Source organism: Canis aureus, chromosome 20, assembly GCF_053574225.1.
Source record: "Canis aureus isolate CA01 chromosome 20, VMU_Caureus_v.1.0, whole genome shotgun sequence".
Lineage (NCBI taxonomy): Eukaryota > Metazoa > Chordata > Mammalia > Carnivora > Canidae > Canis > Canis aureus.
Window position 1 is genome coordinate 30,551,619 of NC_135630.1, and position 19,965 is coordinate 30,571,583.

At 48.2% G+C, this 19,965-nt stretch overlaps 1 protein-coding gene across 1 annotated transcript in view; it reads right to left on the reverse strand.

Moving 5' to 3' along the window:
* Window positions 1-1,056: 1,056 nt before the first annotated feature.
* GYPC (glycophorin C (Gerbich blood group)) overlaps window positions 1,057-19,965 on the reverse strand; it is a 42,754-nt gene continuing 23,845 nt past the window's right edge. Inside the window, exons 2-3 of the mRNA XM_077861333.1 lie at window positions 2,721-2,777; window positions 1,057-1,762 (exon numbers count right to left, since the gene is read on the reverse strand). Coding sequence (XP_077717459.1) covers window positions 1,566-1,762; window positions 2,721-2,777 — 254 coding nt within the window. The 3' untranslated portion in view covers window positions 1,057-1,565. The remainder of the gene's footprint in view (window positions 1,763-2,720; window positions 2,778-19,965) is intronic.

A 19,965-nucleotide genomic window follows, 5' to 3' on the forward strand; every position in this document is an offset into this window, starting at 1 on the left:
ATGAGTCCCTCAGGATGGGCCCACTTTGGCATGTAGATTATTTTGAGCTGGAAACAATCAAGGCCCCAAAGGCTTAGGAAGAAACTCTGACCTTCCCCTTAACTGCGGAAAAGAATTTACACAAAGGACCTGCTTCAGAAAAGGAACTATCACCATAGATAACTACATTATAATATAACCAGAGGAGGTAGACAGGGAGGGGTTCAGGAAAGTCTGTGTTAAGATTCCTTTCTATGTCCCATTGTTCCTAAAGGGCCCAACAAACATTTGTTTACTAAACATTTACTCTTTTTCACCATCCTGGGAATGAGCTTTCCTTTCCTTCGAAGTCCCAGACCCCTACCCTTTTCTACTTAGTCAGGATGGCATATATACCTCATTTTGCCTGTTTTTGGAATTCCATGTTTAGTACTTAGGATATTAAATTTGATTTTTCCTGCCAATCTGTTTCATGTCAACTTGATTCTTAGACCAGCCAGAAGGATCTTGGAGAGTAGAGGAAAATTTTCCTCCTCAACACTACCTGGAGTCATGTCCACTCTAGGGATGAGAAGACTGATGCCAGAAAGGTCAAGTGAGTTGCCCAAGGTCCCAGGACCAGGAAATGGGAATCCAAGGCCCAAACCCAGAGCAATGGCACTCTGCAGTCTGTGCTGTAGTCATTGTTATTGCAGGAAGGATGGGTTCACTCATAGTTATTTAACATGTGTAGTTTTTCTAATACCATGCTTAGATAATCAGTGCTTCAGCCAGTGCCCTGGCAGCTAGGACAGCCTATTTTTAGAAGAACATTCCACTCTTATATTTGTTTCATGAAGTTTGTGCCTACATAGGGAAAAAAGAAATCTGGTCACTAGGCCCTCCTTCCCCCGGGGGCTCAGGACCCCTCTGTGCAGTCTATGCTGAGACAAGCCAATGGGGATGGAAGTAGATGATCCCAGTCCCACTCATGCAGACTGTACCAGAGAACACAAAGTCACACTGGTGAAAAGCAAGGCCTGAGTGGTAGTTATCTTTCTCTAGACAATTACAGTAATGCTGTTTGACTCTGAATGCTTGGTTACATTTCAAATTTATTTCTAATCATTTAGAGCTGGATCAATGGGAGACTAAGGTGCCTTTTAGCTTTGGCACCTGCTGTTCCCCCCAAATGTCAAGGACTGACATTTGATGCCATTATCCCCAGTCAGCTTACAGATGACTCACTTCCTTGCTGCCCCAGCCCTCAGACCCACCCACCTAGTAAGGACTTTCACATCATGCTGATGACAAATTGTACTGCCCAGGAGGACCAAGACTTTCTCCCTCTGGCAGAACAAAGGCAGGCCTCCTGGGTAGCCACTGCAGCTCTGGGTGCCTGGGACAGTCCTCTTGTGGCTCAGTTCCTCCTTCTTTCCTCTCTCTACCCAGGATGACACCTAGTGTTCCCGACCAGGTGCATATCTTGGGGATGAGGTGGGTGCTCTTATTGTCCTCCTGGTAGTACAGAGAAGGGTGGGGTTGTGGGGTGCATCTTCTCTCATGGAGTTGAAGGAGGCATTGGGGGAGGTGAGGCCTGGTGCCCTTCAGATAAAGTACTCCTTTCTGCTGTTGTCACCTGTGTCCTGGAGGGAAGGATCGTCCTGCAGGGCTGTGTCTGCACTTTCGGCAAATTCTGTGCCCTTGGCCTCGTTCGTGTAGTATGTGCCCTTGTGCCGGTACATGTAGCGTAGCATGAAGATCAGGAGGCAGATCAGGACAAAGGCTATAGCGGCGATCACACCTGCAGGAGGGAAGCAATGCATGGCTCTGTCTGGAGAAGGTATCTGGAACTAGGGACAGGGGGTCAGGATGCACAGGGCTTGGGGCAGGACAGATACTTTGCTATAATAAACACCAACCCCAGACAGACTGGTTTGTTCTTGCCCTTCTTCCTCCTGCCCGAGTGTGCTCACCCTTATTTGTGCCCATCTGAGTTGCCCCTCTCTCTCCTTCTGCTCCCCCTACCTCCACTCAGCCTGGTGCAGGCTGAGGCTGGAATAGGATCCCAGAAGGGAACTTTGCTCAGGGGCACTTGGTCTACTGAGGAAGACATGTCTCTATGCAAAACTTGCAGAATGAGCTGCATGCATTTACCTAAAACTAAGGGGTTCATGGGCCCTTCCTTGGGACTTTCAGTTTTAAAACCAGAGTAATCCCAACTGAGAAGTTTCCTGGGACACAAGATTTGGTGCTAAAGCCCTGAAAGTGCCCAGAAGGCTAGGCCCTGGTGACTGCCCTCTTTGCACTATTGGGGAAACAAGACAGGGCCATGGGAAGCACTTAAGACAAGTTGGGTGGAGTGTGATTCACTGCTCATCATCCTACCTTAGTTCCAGCACACTTTCTGAAGGTGAGGGCTGCATGAATCTGGCAGGGAAGCAGGGATCAACCAAAAAAGAGTTGAAGAGGGAGAGGATTCTGGAGGATGCTGTGCAAATGCATGGGATATGGGCAGACGTCAGCCTTTCATTTCTGTTTGGACTCATGAGCAGTTAGAAGAGGTCTGAAGTCTGGGCAATAGGGGGTGGGTCACTTGGAGCCTGGGAGTAATGGGGGAAGGGAATACTTATGAGTTTTAGAGGGGCTTACATATAGGCCCCCATGCAGCCTCATTCTCATTCAGGCATTTGCTTTGAAGGCGGGTTCTACCCTGGGCATTCCATCTGACCCTCCTGGCTTGGAGGCCCAGGATAGCTTACCTGCAATGATGGCAATGTTTGCCCCCAATGACATGAAAAATGTGCCAGTGTCGAGTTCTGTGAACAGAAGAGAAGAGCCTAAGTGGGGAGAAAAAGTTTCCCATATTTAGCAGCACCCCAGCTGTGCCTGCACCCCCTGCTCACAGGTGCACGGCTCTACAAACACACTGAGTGGACAGGAGGCAGTGTGAGCATGGACAGGCTTCTGGCTCTGCCTGGCCACTGGCCAGTCTGGCGAGAACATGTGAACCACAGTGGAGGCAGACTCAGGTCTGGCATCTCTGAAACAGTGCAAGTGGGGTGAGGGACAGGCTCCAGCACTGGGCAGACATTGGGGAGACATGCTTGGTGGTGAGCATGAAGGTGGGCAGTAATGCACCTGTTGCCAGCACCACCTGCCTTTGGACCTCAGCATTTCTCACGAGAATGGTAAAAACAGACTATTTGTGAGGTGTCCCCACACGTGGAGGGTCTGTACATGCCACGTATTGGTTTAGTTACCTTTCTCCCGTCATATCAGGTGGTCTTTGCCACAGTTTGATGAGGCGTGTGGTATTACCAGTCCATTTTATAGGTGTGACACTGAGCATCAGAGAGTGACCTGCCCAAGGTCACACAGCTTGCCCAATGGTGGGCCCTGATTTTGCTCACACTCACTTCTGTGGAGTACTTTCTCTTTTCTCTCTTGAAGATGTCCTTCCCAGGATGGCTCCTGTCTGGAGGCTCCTCCCCCAGGCCCCTCTGTGATCTCTGAATGGCTCTCCTGTGGGAAGGGCCACCCTGGGGCACTACCAAATTACTGAGTGTTTTTCCAAGGTGCTATGGTCTGGCCACAGGGCTAGCATCTCAAGGAGAGCAGGAACCTGCACATCACTTCCAGCACAGTGTCTTCTCTCTCCTCTGGGAGATAAGTGAGAGGAAGGATTTATTAGACCACAGAAATATCAGTGTTAACATGGAAATCCCATGTTCCCGTTACAATGGCTATGCATATTAAAACAGAGAAGACTTCTTCATAATAGCCCTTTCTGCTCAGATAATCACTTTAATTATAGTGGGATGAGGTCATTCTCCCCAGCGCAGCTTTCAGATGCCTTTTTCTGATAAGAAACCAGCTGTGGTGCCAGGAAGGACAGTGCAGGGAGCCGAGGAAAGGTTGGAGGCAGAGGAGGAGAAGAACCAGCCTAGAGCCTGGAGGTGAGGAAGAGGTTAAAAGAGGTCCTCAAGTCAGTAAAGAGACAAAGCAGGCACACAGCAGGAGTCAGCACAGGGAGAGAAGGGGAGGCAGGGGGAGCAGTCAGATCAGCTTCTAAGTGCTTCATAGCCTCCACCTGAGGCCGGAAGGGCAGGAAGTTCAAGTGGCATCTGCTTTGAGATCCAGGGTGAATGAGAGCAACCTGGAATTTAGCCACCTAGTACACAGTAGGTGCTCAATAAATATTTGCTGAATAATACTTCATAAAGAAATGCATGTAGGCATGTATACGTGTATACATTGGTGAGTGTATTCAGACACTGGCATTGTAGACCTTCCTCAATCATTAAGTGATCGCACGATTCAGTAAGAAAAAAGAGTGGCCCCTTCCTTAAGTCTGCATGGATGGTCACAGAAGTTCAAATATCCAGAATTGCCACTTAGAATGGTCCAGGTAAAGGCTAGCATTTCTTATGCCAGTTTGTCCAACCCAGTCAGGGTTAGAAAGGACTGCTGTTTCCTTTTCTTTTAAAAACAACTGCTCGAAGCCTGTGCTTTCAGCTCTCACCTCTGGAGATGGTGGGGTGAGCACTGTCTTCAGCTATCCTCCCTTGCCCTGCTTCCCTTTAGCCAGCAGTAATGATAGGAGATATTTGGAAAGGCTGGCTGGAGTGAGCTCCATCTGCCCAGGAAGTTGATGGGTTAGTGTGCAAGCAGATTGGGACCCTGGAATGAAAGCCCACCCCTAGTGGGGTTGAAGGGTGGGTATGTGATTGGAATCAGCATCGTTCTGAGCTCAAGAATTGGGGTAGAGGGATTGATGGACAATCCTAGAGGGTACATTTATGGCAGAACAAGGTGTTATTTACAGCTGGGTGTAGGTCTGAGGTCAGAAATAAGCCACTGTGTAGCCTTCATGGACAGGGATGGGAGGCCTCAACTCTTTCATAGAGATCCAAGGTATTCTGTGATTTCCCTTCTTGGCTCCCCTCAAGATTGCAATGCCCCCACCAGAGAGAAAGCTCTACAAATCCCGGAACATGTTAGCCCACTCATAGCTCTATGCCCAGAATCGGGCTATGTGCCTGGCACCCAAGAACAGTTGTTGAATGTTATTTGAAAGCCTGGTCCCTTTGGGAGAACTGAGAATCAAACTGTACTTTGCATTGTCCACATTGTTGTGGACAGCTTTTGGTTCAAGTCTTGGCACAGAATTTCACAGTGGTGTATCAGCAAAATATTTAATGTTGACTGACTTTAGTTTCTGTGTATGTAAAACAAGATGAACAACCCCCCCCGCCCCGTGGTAGGGATTAGAAGTGACATGACCACACATGATAAATATTTTCTATATATTATGGAGACAATACCTAATGGCACATAGCTCAGAATAGGTGTTTACTGAGTTGTCACCATTTTTTTTTTTTTTTTTTTTTTTTTTAAAGAAAGGCAGACTGCCACATACAGAGCCTCATTTGGATGTGTCTGGAGTCTTGGAAGCTTGACCACCCTACATTCTCCTACAGATGGACTTAAGAACTTATTTGGAGATTTTAGCAGGAGAGCTCTGTTACTCAAATATCCTTGTCCAAAGAACCATCCTTCTCTATCAGGGAAGGTCGTCCTCTGACTGAGGGAGCGGCTTTGGGAGGGACACACATGGAGTGGTGAGGAAGGAAGGAAGGATACCCCCTAGATAGCCAGATCTGCTGAATCAACCCTGGTGATCAGTGGGGTGACAGATATCATAGCCAGACCATCCTCACATCCTGTCACCACTAGTTTGATTTCACTCTTATTGTCACTCTGGTTTGCACATAATTCAATGTCAGTCACCTAAGTGACCCACTAACAGATGTTGGGAGTCCTTGCAGAGGATGGATGCTCGTCATGGATTCCCACCACAGTCTTGGCTGACAGTGAATCAACATCTGGATGCTGAGTGTCTCTGTGTTCCCAGCATTACCATAGGGACAGAGGAGCTTTCAGGAAATAGAGAATGAGTCTCTAACCTCAGGGGGCTTATGGTTTCACTGGGAGATGTGATTATGACATACAACTTATTTAGGGCAGTGTTTGTCAAATGGTAAATCCCAACCACTGGTGGGACCCAACTAGAGAGAGAGAGGAAGGGAGAGGGAGAGAAGCAAAAGAAGAAGAAGAAGAGAGGGGAGGGGAGAGAGAGACACACAGAGAGAGGTATTCAGAAATCATCAGGCCCCATCATAGGCAGCCAGAGTAAATACTGTTTGGTGGGGCTTAGATTTCATTTGTGCACACACCAGTAGCATTCACCAAGCTGTTTGGAGGGCCTGGCTCAAACCACAGCACTGTAAGAGAGAATGCCTAGTCCTTCAGTGTTGGGTTCAAGGGAGCGCAACTATGAGCAGGCAGATGGTGAAGAAAGCATGGCCTCACTCCAAACAAAAGCTAGTATGGGTCATGGCGGCAAGGTGGCCATGTTGTGTGACAGCTCTGGGCTTCCAAATCCCCAGTGTGGCTAGCCACAGGCATCGCCACAAGGCCAGGGCCTGGGCCATGTGCCAAGGACAGGGATAACAGATGCTTCCTGTGAGCTGAACTGATGAGTTTCCAGAAGGAGAGGAAGGGGGAGGGCTGTTACTACCCGAAACTCTCTTTAGGGAAGCTGCCCTGTAACAGGGGTAGGGGTGCGATGGCAAGTGGGAAGAATGACCCCTGATCGTGGAGATGAGGCCATGTATCCTGGGGGTTCAGGCTTCTGAGGCTCTGGAGGAGGAGGAGCACTGCATAGGTTCTCTGTGTATTGACTAGGCTTAGGCACTGGGCAAGATTTCTATGGAAGCTCTCTCATTTAAGGTGACATTCCCAGTTCCAGCTGGCAGCTTGGACATAGCCAACAGGATGCAGGACTTTAGCAGCAGCTGGGCCCTGGGGGTTGGGAGGTGAGGGTATTTTCCGATGTTGACAGAGAGCAGTGGTTAGGCGCTGGCTCCGGGGACATAGGTCAACCCCTTGTTGCCACTAAGGACCTCCCATCTTTTGTGTTGTCTGTCTGATGAAGCTGTGCCAGGAGTTCTCTTCTTTCCTGCGAGGTGTTGTCTTCACACCTCCTGCCCATCTCTAACAGATTTTCCTTGTGCCTCACAAGTTATGTCGGAAGTGCCTGCTCCCTGCTTCCCATGTCCACCTGGCCCAGCAAAGGGGCAAGAATTTCGGCCAGGGCTGAGGCCTCTGGGGATTGAGTTCCTTTTAGTCAAGAGGGAGAATGCCTTTGGAAAAGGAAACCTAAGTGTTCTGGGAAGAGGAAGATTATTTCAGTTTTAAAACCATGAAGGGGAACACAGGTTTGTCATGGAGTCCTTGGGAGAATTCCTGCCATGACAACCCTGTCTATGACAGCAATGCAGAGGCAACCACACCACTGCCTGGCAATTTGCCGAGCTCTGTGCCACTTACCCAGAGCATTCTATTTCAAGGGGACTACAGATCTGGTTAGAAAAGTCAACTCTCCCACAGCAATGACTTTGCATGAATATGATTTGGGTTCAGGAGGAGGGCAGCTATTGGGGAAGGGACAGGAAACTTTGTGGCCCTAGAAAGTTCTTCACTCCCACTGGAGTTTCTTCTTCCTGTGCTAGATTCTTGCCTATTGGCATAAGAAATCTGGCAATTTCTTATGCCAGTTAAGCAGAAAGCAGTTGACAACTGAAGTTTATTATCTGACTTTTATATTTTGGTAGGAAAAATGTCGACCACATTTCCTATTCTTTGATGGTTTGTTGTTATCATACCCTGAAAGGATATAACAGTTAAGCTACAACTGGGGAAGAGTTGATCTCAGGATAGTAGTGCTACAAAGTAATAAACGAACAGCTTATTATTTGCTGTCTGTCCATCTCTCTTGCAAGCCAGAAATGTTGGCTAAGCAGGTAGCATTTGCCCAGCCCCAGGGATGTGGAGAGGATGGGGTGTACCCCCAGGGAGCTTATGACTTGATTGAGGAGATTCAACATATTTATGTGAAAAGAGACTGCCAACACTGTTTGGTAGAGTGTCAAAATGAGCAATAAAGATATGCCTGGGGGTTTTGCAGAGGGGACTCACCCATCAGACTCAGCCCCAGGACTCCCAGTGTCTTTGACATGATAGTGCAGACGCTCATGATTTTGTTTCTTCTTCCTTTCCTCAGCAACATTTCTTTAGCACCTACTATTTTGCATGATGTCATCTCTAGCGAAGCAAGGGCCTTACCTTTAAGGAGCCTACTGTGTAACAGACAGAGACAAATGCCTGTGGGTAAGTTTAGGAAGGGTAGCTGTCTGACTTTCTCAGGAAGGGCTTTCTGGAGGAAGAAGAGGCCCCCCACGGCTGACCTATGGAGATGGCAGGGTAGGCGATGCAGGCAGGGGGAACTGGGTGCAGTGGTGAGAGGGCATGGGGGGGCAAGTTCATAGTGGAGAAGTCACAATTTCTGGGTGGGGCCAGAGGACCTCTGTGTGGGCCTGTTGTGGTACCACATCATCATTATGTCAGGTACAAAGCCCCATGAGGTAGGACTACACCTATGCTGGAGCGCAGAACTTCTCAGGCAAGTTAGCTCACCTCTAGGAGCCTCCTTTCCATTTCTGTAAAGTAGAGAGTAAAACCTCTTTCTGATAGGATTAGTGGGGGCTGATAGGCATGGGTTCTCAATCTGAGTGTGCATCAGGATTTCCTGGTGGATTTGTGATTCCACAGATCTCTGCACCCACCTCCGATTCTGACGCAGCATGCTTAGAATGGGCCGGAAAATTTACATTGCTAAATATGTTCCCAGGGGCTGCTGATGTGCTGGTCCAGGAGCCTGTCTTTGAAAACCACTGAGCTCCTGACAGAGTGGCTTATAGACCACGTGCTCAGTTACAATGCTATCACACACCTCCTCTCTGCAAGGAGGTGATATAAAGCTTTGGTAAATGGAAGTCGTGGGGGATGGTACTCTCTTAGCAATGAAAATAAGAAGTCACAGTCCCAGCTGTCCTCATCACAACCTGAGCTTAGTGTCCTTCCTTTAAGGAGCCAGCTGATTTAGTTTCAGACTTGGCATGGTGGTAACTGTGAGAATCTGTCACCTGTGTTGGCTCCCTTGCCTGCCCCCGTGACTGGAGCTGAGTGAGAGGACTGAGGGCCCTGTGCCAGCATCTCGCAGGTACACTTGGTCTCTGATCAATGTCTGATCATGGAGACTGTAGTCTCCTTTGCCTTGTTCTTTGGAAACTCTGAAAGTCTCAGCTGCCCCCTGGATGTCCATCTGCATGCTGAGTGTCTGCAGTGAGACCTCTGGAAGGGCAAACAACCGTTGCTGATTTATTTCAGTATTCCTGGGCTCTGATGATGCAGCAGGGAAGTGGTTCTCCAAAGAAAGGTGTCTGGGGCACCAAAATGGCAAAGGGAATGGATGCTTAGGGATATTTTGAGGAGCTAGGAGGGGACAATAGTATCCTAATCAACATTTTCTTGGCTTCTAGCTCTGAGCTCCAGCAGAAGTGACTGGAGTACAGATGGCCCTGGATACACAGCTCCATCTAGACTAGAATAGAGTGAGGGTGCAGGAAGCCTCCACCTGCCAGGCTCAGGGCTGAGTGCCTGCATACCTATGAGGTGTGCACACTGGCTGTGTCAACCAGGCTCAGGGGTGAACAGGTGAAGGAGTGAGGTCCACAGCAAAAGGCAGTCCCACAGTACGACTGAGCTCCTGCCTAGACCACACCTGGACCATCCTGGGAAGTGCTGTGTCCTTTCTTTTCTCTCTCTTTTTTTAGATTTATTTATTTATTTATTTATTTATTTATTTATTTATTTATTTATTCATTCATTCATTCATTCATTCGAGAGAGAGAGAGAGAGAGGCAGAGACACAGGCAGAGCAAGAAGCAGGCTGTATGCAGGGCATGGGGCTTGATCCTGGGACTCCAGGATCACACCCTGGGCTGAAGGCAGATGCTCAACCGCTGAGCCACCCAGGTGTCCCCTGCTGTGGCCTTTCTAGCCTCAGCTTCCTCACATTTGAAATGTGATGGCACAGCTGCATAGGCTCCTTGTGAGTTAGTGTGTGGTGAGCACCTAGCACAGTGGCCAGCACAAGTTGGCTGTTTCATTATCATCATTGTCACCATTATCGCCATTGTCAACAATATCAAAATAGCCTCAAAGTGAGATTTTTCAAAAATGGCCACCTTTAATTCTCTCATACAGTATTTGGCAAATGTGTCACCCTAAGAATCAAAAATTCCACTTCTAGTAATTGATCCTAGAGAAATAATCTGAAAAGGAAACAAAAATTCATGCTCAGGAAAGTATACTGCAATTTGGTTTAAAATGGGAAATAAAAGAAAGAGAACAATCTAAACATTCCACATTAGGGAGTTGGTTATGTAAATTCTGATACGCTTATATAATAGAATATTATGCAGCTATTGAAGTGATGCATGGAAATTCTTAGTGACAGGAGGAAATGCTTACAGTATGATTTAAGAAGAAAAAACAGGACCCTATAAATATAAATTATGTTAAGTATTCAAAAAAATACCTATGAGAAAGGAATAAAAGGAAATAGCATGTTGAGGTAGTAGCTTTTGAGTGGTGGCTGGGTAGTGGTTAGAGGTGGTATTATTTTCTCCAAACATACATTTATTTTTCTGCACTTTCCAAATTATCTATGATAAACATGTTTTCTTAAAGTCAAGAAATGGGAGTGGATCTCCAGAAAGGGCTATCATCAAAGAATCTTCGAAGCTGACTAAAAGGTCTACAAAGTTCCCTCCTAGCTCCCCGACCCCTGCTTGCACTGGCCCACCCTCTGTGGGGTGTTTGCATCCCTTCTGCAGTGTTTCCCATAAAAGCCACCATGGGCCGTCACTGGACAGTGGGACTATGGATGCACTTTCTCAATGACTGAGTCTTGTGTTCACATACCTTTTGTCTGACCCAGTAGACATTCTCCCTTCCAATAAAGAAGCCCTCACAGGGGAAAACCGCAAGTGCATTCAATGCCCCTAGCTCATCTTGCCTTTTCCCTGGGCTGCAGATGTGGATGGAGGAGTTCCAGATGTGGCTTGAGTCCAAAGTCCTCACAGACACCCTTGTTTCTGCAGGTGGGAACAAAGGCGAGCTCTGGCCATCACAGGGGATGAGTCAGAGCCTGGATATTAGAAATCCTGCAGCTGCTAGATGACAGGTTTTGCTCCTTAAGTCATTGTGGGTGTTCTACTCAGCTGGCCACTTAGGGATCCCTGGATTTGAGCATCTTCCTAAAGACACTGGAAGGATCCCTCTCACTTCCTAGACTGGTGGAGAGCCCTCTAGGCAGGATTCTTTGAAAGGAGGCTCAATTGTCCCTCTAATTTCAGTCTCAGGGGAAGGGACCTTATAATGGAAATGCACAGACTCAGTTTCCCCTCTTGGCCTCCTCTTCTCTCCATCTCTTCCTTTCTTCCTTATCTCTGTCGCCATCTTCAGTCACTTCATGCTCATCCATATCTCTTGCTTCTTTTTTTCAAGTATAGTGATTTTTCCATCAATGATTTCTGCCCCCCCACCCCCACACTTTCAGAGTCTGTATCTGTTCTTGTATTTATAAAGGAGTGATGGGGTTTAGGTCTGGAGGCAATGACTATAGTTTGCTTTGAAAAGTGCTAGCTGTGCGGGTGCCGCAGACCTCAATCGGGGAAGATCCTTGTATTCCCTGAAATCCAACCATTGTAACTTTAAGAGAGTGTGATTGCACCTCAAGGTCACAGAATGTCTCATCTTTCAAAATGTCTGTGGGAAGGGTGTTGGAGGAGTTACTATGATCTATTGTACACATTGTAGTAAGCATGTACTTATCAGTTGCTGGGGTCACAGCAGCTCTGGGTTGGAAATGACCTTGACTGTTCATCCTGGTCATTGTTCTCTGGTTCTTCCGTTACTCTACAGCCTCCCTGACCACGATGCCTACACTGCATCCACAGCTTCCCAGGGTTATCAACCCAGCCATGGATTCCTTTTCTTTCCACCTGAGCTGGGTGGCTCCAGGGCCCCAGGACACAGCTGTCCATCTGGCCCTTGTCTTGCTACCTGATCAGTTCAGGAGAGCTCCTCGAGCTGGCAAGGGGCTGCCACCCCTACTTCATGTTTTGTGGGGAAAACACATATGGAGTATGGCAATGTTTGTTAGCAAGTTTACACATTCTCTCACCCAGTTAAGCAAATTGGTATTCAAAGCAATTACTCATTCACAATATAATTTTAATTCTGGTCTCCTACAGGTAATGCCTGCAGCCAGGAGGCCCTGAGTTGAGCAGGCATGGGAGGAGGGCCTTTGGTGTAGGAGAGACAGGCAGGGAAGATGATGGGGCCCTGCAATGGGGACACAGCTTCTGCCCTCCCTTTGCATTGTCAGAATGTACTTTGTGTATCTCCTCTTGACCTGGGACTGCATTGTGGGCCAATTCTATAACTTTTTAGTCCCTTCTGGGAAAAGTCTAGTCCACAACAAAAGCTTTGGTCTTATATCCATTTTAAAGGTCCTAAGTGAAATAAGCTAGTCACAGAAGCACAAATGCTGCATGATTCCATTTATATGAAGAATCTAAAATAGTCAAATTCATAGAATCCACGGGTGGAATAGTGGTTGCTAGGGGCTGGGGGTAAGTGGGGACTAGCTAATCAATGAGCAGTTTCATAAAATGAAGGTGGAAAGCCCTAGAGAGGTGTCCACAGTCAACTGTATGGTACCCTGGAACACTGGTTAAGAGGGTAGATCTCATGGTAAGTGTTCATACCACAATGAGATAAAATGTTTTTTAAAAAACTCCCACTTGTGCTCAGCCGGGTCAGCAGGGGAAAGAGGGCCTGGTCGCTCACTCTCCTTAATTCTTCTCTCTCCATCAATTCTGATTCTGGCCTCTCCAGAGTTGCAGTGGAAAGGAGATTCGAGACCAGGGGGAACTGTCTTTTTACCTAATGGGTGACATGGTTGTTTGGTCTTGATGGGGGTGGTAGTCCTCGACTGGGCAGTCTCTTTCTGTGGGCAGGGTGATGGCCTCTGGGAAGAGCTGAGGCAGGTGTGCCCACCTTGCCCTGCCCCTGACCCCAGTGGGCCTTGAGCTGACTGACCCCCTCAGTGGCTCCCTATTTAGCCTGGATGATGCTCTTCTGAGTGGGCTGCTTGAAGGTGGTTCATACCCAGGCCCTCTGAGCCTGACCCTGCAGACCAAGGAAGGTTTAGGATCTGCTGCTGCTGCTTCTACTGCACAGAGGGATGGAGAGCCAGCAACCCAGTGGCACTGGCCCTGCATGCTCTGGGGGCTCTCTCAGGCCTTCTCATTTGGCCAGAGGTAGAGAGGCTGAAGGCCACTTAGAGAGACAAGGACAACGTGGTATTGTAGTCTCCCAAAACTGCCCTCAGGGATGCCCTCTGGGCAGCTATCTAGCCTTTCTGAGACTATAACTTATGGGTGACTGTGCCTGCCCCAGTGTGGACTCCATTTAGGATGTGTCCAGTGTCTGTTTAGAATGTGAGTGTGCTTATTGTTTCCTCAGCTTTGGGTCTTCATGGGAATTCCCATATTATATCACACACACACAAGTGCACAGGCACACACACATGCACACACACATGGTGTTCTAGGACCTGTGGCCCTGTAGCGCCCTTCCTTGGGCTGATGCAACTGCTTCTCTGAGACAAGGTCCCTATCACTGGTTGCCAGGCTGTCAGCTTCCCAGCTATGTGACTATTCCTGCCCAAGGTCAAACACATGGATGGTGAATGAGATCCACAATGGGGAAGATAATTCTCTAAGGAGCCAGTGTGCCTCTCAATGAGGTGTGAGGCTCAGCACACCAGTGCTCACCCAGGAAGTGGGCCAGTGGTACTCTGGCCAATCAGGCATGGACCTAGGGAGGGCTTGATCTCTTCAGCTTAGGAAAGAACAGAGGCTGGGATTATAAAGCCTCTCCCTGTAGTGACCCTACAGTCCTCCCTGTAGCCCCTGTAGTGCCTGCCTCTGAAGCTTTTCTGAAGACGTCATCTTCTCAGACTTACCCAAGCCCCCATAGGCCTATGTGGCCTTTGTTTGCTCTCCCTTTCACACCCTGAGGCCTGGGCTGCCCACTGGCCTCCACTTCCCCACAGATCCAGGTTGCCTGAGGCTGTCTTTTCCTACTTGAAACCTTCCTTTCCTGATGTGTATAATGATGCCATTGCCACCATTTTGGGAGCTCATTTTATAATTGCATGTATTGTTCCAATTTTTCACAAGAATCACTGAGGTGAATATTATAACGTCTATCACTTTACAGCTGAAGAAACTGACACTCAGAGAGATTGAGTAACTTGCCTGAGGTCACATAATGGATAAGAGTGGGATTGGAATCTAAGTCTGTCTAATCTCAAAGCTAATTCCAGAATCATCCATCCAACAAAAGTCTCTGAATGGCTACTGTGTTCCTGTTTTAGAGACTGAGGATCTCATAGTGCACAGCACAAAGCCCTGTCCTCAGGGTCTTCCATTCTAGGGGAGGAAAGTAGCCATTAGCTCACAAAAAATGTGGATCCATGCTATAAGGCCAGGTGGTTGTAGACACTATAAGACAAAGAAAGGAGAAGAGCGAGTGATCAGGGAGGCTCTCAGAAGAGGTGCTTTTGGGCTGTGCTACAGCTGTGCTGTTTGTGTCCTACCAAAATTTCAAAATTCATATGTTGAAATGCCTCACTGTGATGGTATTGGGAGGTGGAGCTCTCATGAATGGAGTTAGTACCTTTATATAAAGACCCTGAGAGCTCCTTTACCTCTTCTGCCATGTAAGGACCCAGACAGAAGATGGTCATCTATGAAGCAGAAAACAGGCTCTCACAAGATACAGGATATCTCAGTGCTTTGATCTGGGGCTACTAGCCTCCAGAAACACACATAAATGTCTGCTGTTGAAGTCTTCCAGGCCACAGTACAGTACCCTGGGTAGCAGCCTAAGCTGCTTCGTATAGGGTGAAGCAGAGGGAGAAAGAGCCCTGATCATTCTGAATCCAAAAGAGGAGTGTTCCAGATGGACACTGGCCAGTATGAAGGCCAGAGCAGGAATGCTTGATGAGCTCTGGAGTGAGGCAGAGATCGTGGGGCTAGAAGGTGCAGCACTCAACAGGAAAGAAGTATGGCTTCCATCTGAGAGGGATGGAAGGCCAGGGAGGGTCTCCCACGGGAGCTGTTCATGTTGTTTCTATCTAAGCAGCATCACTGTGGCTGCCATGCTGAGGACAGACTCAAGGGTGAGGATGGGAGCCACTACAGCCATGGTCCGTGCAAGTGCTTAGGCCTGCACAGTGGTGGTGCTGGTGATGAAGAACAGAGGTATTTTGGACATGTCTGGAATAGGGGCTGATAGGAGTGCTATTGGATTAGGGTGAGCAAATTTTAAAAAATAAGAAAAAAGAAAATAGAGACAGGAAAGAGTCAAGATTTTGGACTGAGTGGGAAGGCTGGGGCTATGTTTACTAGGAGGGGTGGGCAATCTGTTCAAGGGGAGGTGAAGACCTGCTATGCCCAGAGAGCCTCCAGATGTGAAGCACAGTTTCAGTGTAGGCCACTGTGCGTAGGGTCTCGGGGCTCAGGGGAGAGGTGCAGGCTGCAGTCCCAGCTAGGGCCTCCAGTGTTTCAATGGCATTAACAGTCAAGGGTAGGAGAAGAGGAGCGAGGGTTGAGCCAGGGGTCTTCCACAGGGCATCCCAACAGGGCGCAGGCAAAGGACCAGGAGGAAAGCAGGGAATGCTGTGTCAAGTTCTCGGCTTTCCCTTTGCTGCTGTCCACAGTGTCTGTGCCTAACCTCTGAGTGTATATTAGATCCATCTTGCACATCACCTAGACTCTGTTGAGATCCTCCCCTCTCCCCTCCCTCACTGAATTGCCTTCCTCCATTGGATTAGCTCTGGCAGCATGACCATCCCCAAACTTAAGAAAAGGAAAACCTCCCCTGATACCCTGCCTCCCTCCTGCTCCTGGAGGAGCAGCAAAGTTCCCCAAAAGATTTCTATACATGTTTTTAGTATTTGAAGTGCTTCTTTTTATTTCTTTCCCAGAGAGGTAAACTGAAATGGAGATTCTACAGTATATGGGAGGCTTGGAGAGAGTGGAGGCAGGGAAACATGGTGGTTTGCTGGACAACGCATTGGGGCTGTGGTCATGGTGCTGAGGTAGGGCTGGTCCATGTGAGTGTGCATGAGTGTGAGACCGTACAACATGTATTTGTATGTGAGTGAGTGGGGTGTACTTGCAGCCATGGCCATGTTTAGGTGCAGGCATGCAGCAGGGAGGAGTTGGATATATCTAGACTGAGTGAACAGGTGAGAATGAGAAAAGACGAAGAGAGCATTCAACCTAAACCAGTTGGGTTATAGAAGTAGACAAAGCCCAGAGGTTTCATCCTCCTGAAGTTCATATCCTAGGGAAGAGATATAGATAATGCAAAGGGGAGATAAATTAGTGTGCTAATGGTGATAAGAGAAAAAAAATGGAGCAGAAAGGAAGGTGGGGCTCCGGGTGGGAGCTACAAGTTTAAACAGTGCAGCTGAGAGGGCTCAGGAAGGTGGCAGCTGAGTAAGGCCTGAACCAGGCAATGGGGGAGGATGGAGGCATCTGGGAAACAGTGTAGCACACAGAGGAACAACAAGTGCAAAGGCAATGAAGTGGGAACAGCTCTGCGTGATTCAGGAACACCCAGAAGGCCAGTGTGGCCATAATAAAATGAGTTGTAGAAGACAGTGTTGGAGTATGAACTGGGGGGATGGGGTCGGGGGGGAGACTATGTAGGGCCTTGAGAGCTCTGTATGGGCATCAGCTCTCACTCTGAGGTAGACAGGAGCCATGGGAGGATTCTGAGCAGAAGAGTGACATAAACTGAGACACTGACAGGATGACACTCTGCAAGGGAAGGGGACAATGAGGGCGCTGTGGTAAAATCCAGGGTGGAGAGGATGGTAGCTTGGACTCTGGTGGAAGAGGTGAGAAATCGTGGCCTTGAATATATTTTCTAGGGATTACTGGCAGGAGTTGAGGACTTCCAACAAAGGACCACAACAACGGGCTACAGAATCTGAGCACCATAAGGGAAGAGGTGAGAAAGGAAGGGAGGTGGCCAGGCTGCGGAGGGCGGAGTGCCCTGGGCTGATGAACTGAGTGGATATGGAATGGACATTGGCACGAGCTAGGAGTGCTGGGGTCCACTGGAGGGCAAGATGACTGAAATGGAGACTGGGGTCACTAGTAGTGTCCCATGCCAGGAGTGACTATAGGAGCTAGTGGCTGATGCCAATTGCAGGAGTTGAAGGAAGTCACCTGTACATATGCACAGCACGAAGAATGATGGTGGCAGTGTGTGAGAGAGGCAGCAGAGGGAAGGGCCTTACCCTAGGGAACAGGATGTGTGCTTTTTAGAAGGAAGGGGCTCTTAGGGAGGAAGGAGTAATAGTGCCTGGGAAGTAACCTCTGTCTTACACAGCGCCCAATGGCACAAGGGCATGGGAGAGAAATGCAGTGTCTTCTGAGAGCCAGGCTTCCTCTCCCATGGGAGAAGAGGCTGAGGGAAGGGGGTGATGCAATCTGGGGGCCTAGGGATAGAGACGCCAGGCAGCGCTGAGGGTCTGGTCAGCAAGGGAAGTACTGAGCCATAGGGGGGAGGGCTGGGGCATCCCATGTCCTTGGCGTCTGTGTGGGAGGCCTGGAGCACTCTTGGAGTTGTCTGCGTGTGCCTGTCTCTTCTCTCCCTGGTCATTCAATCCCCAGAGGGACTCTCTGATGATTCAAGGGCTACAGTCAGTGGCATCTAGGCCATAAGGGCTCTGAGAAGCTGAGTCATCTGTCCCTTCCCTTTGATTGATGATGGGGGCCAGGCTGGTGTCTCTGGCCAGATTCCTGTTGGTTCTCCTGCTGAAGATCTACTCCAAGTGCCACTGCCTGACATTTCAGAACTTCTGAATGCCTACAGCCCTTATTTCAGGTACAAATAAATCCTCTAAGTTTGCCTTTATCCTTGCTTTTCATGTTCAGGCCGCCTGGCTGGAAAGAAGCTCCTGGAAGGCCTGTGCTGCATTGTGCCATCATGACTCTGGGCCTTTGCAAACTCCTGTTCTGCCAACAAGTTTAGATCATGTCACCTCCTCTGGGAAGCCTTCCCTGACTTCTGCAAAGGGCCTGTGTGCTCCCTCTATCCCAGCAGAAGGCAGCAAGCTTTCTAATATTCCTTTTTTTTAAGGATTTTACTCATTCATTCATTCATTCATTCATGAGAGACAGAGAGAGAGAGAGAGAGAGGCAAAGACACGGGCAGAGGGAGAAGCAGGTTCCATGTAGGGAGCCTGACATGGGATATGATCCGGGCCTCCAGGATCACGCCCTGGGCTGAAGGTGGCACCAAACTGCTGAGCCACCCGGGCTGCCCAGAAGCAAGCTTTCTCACAAATATTTTAGGCTTTATAGACCACATACAGTTTCTGTTGCATAAAACAGAGACTCTGCCATATAGATGACATGGTATGATTTTATATGCATAAAACAAAGTCTCTTCTTTGTTTTATCTTTTTTTTTAGATTTTATTTATTTATTCGAGAAACAGAGAGAAAGGCAGAGACACAGGCAGAAGGAGAAGCAGGCTCCATGCAGAAGCCTGACGTGAGACTCGATCCTGGGTCTCCAGGATCACATCCTGGGCTGAAGGTAGCGCTAAACTGCTGAGCCACCTGGGCTGCCCTATCTTCTTCCTTCTTCCTTCTTCTCCTTCTTCTTTTCTTCTTCTCCTTCTTCTTTTCTTCTTCTCCTTCTTCTTTTTTTTTTTTTTAACAATACTTTAAAAATGTAAAAATCATGACTCTACCAAAACAGGCCAGAGGCTGAGTTTGGCCAGAAAGCTGCAGTTTGCTGAACAACTTGTTCAAATCACCATTAAAAGGCTTTGCAGTTGTCTGTCTCCTGTGCTGATTTTTAATACTGGAGGGCAAGGACTGTATTTTACATACCTCAAATCTGACACAATGCTATGTGAACGAATAAGTGATGTTGTATAAAATATCCTCTGACATGCATGTCACAGTTGACTCTTTTATCATTTTTCTGCACACCTGCCTTTCACAAGTTAAATAAATAACCTCCTTAAGAGTCTCCACGCCAGCCACGAAACATCCCTTTCACAGATGCGCACTAAGCTTTCAATGATATTAATGGATGTCATTTATTAAGCTTCTGGTATGCAGCAGGCCAATGTAGGGTCCTGGGGACACAGAATTAAAGCCAATAGCCCATGTGCGTATGTGCTCACACATGTGACTCAAGTCCAGGTCACTCGGTTTCTGTGCAGCCCAGGGTCACACTGACATGCCCTCTACAGTTCCTGCTCTTCAGCTGGATCACATGTGCTAATCCTTACCACTTCTCTGGAGGACTTAATTCACTTAAAAAATCATATAATTGCATTTTCAGCATAATTAGGTACCTAATTACTGACTAAATGTCCTCGATCAGGCTGCATGTGTAAATAATAATGATTTAGTTAGCCATGCTTTGTTATTGGCTTTCCAGAAGGCTTATCAGTTGGTGAACAGGATGCAGAAAATGTTTTTCTCCTTCCTTCACTGAATTTGACAGGAAGGAGTGGCAGAGCCCTTTCCTGTTGGGAGAAGAGCAGAGTGGGGAGGAGAACAGGAGGTGGAGGGGACTCCTATTGCCTGGGGACCTTGATTGAAAGCCTCAAGTAGAGCCTGTCAGATGAAGGCATGAGTGCCCAGGTCCTAAAGACAGACAAGATCACTTCCTCCCCAGGATGTGCTAAGGGAGGCCAAAGTGGCCCTGAGACAGCTGAACCTCTAGGTAATGGACCAGAAGGGTAGAGATGTGGTGAGTATCCTGGAAGGTCACAGGAGTAGGAGGCATGTGTGGCTCCTCTTCCATTTCCTGGAATGTTTCTCTTCCTCCCAAGCCAGTGAGAGCACCCCCACACTGAGGGATGCTGCTTTCTCTCCACCGGGTAAAGGCATGCTGAGGCTCACTGTTCTTACACATGCAA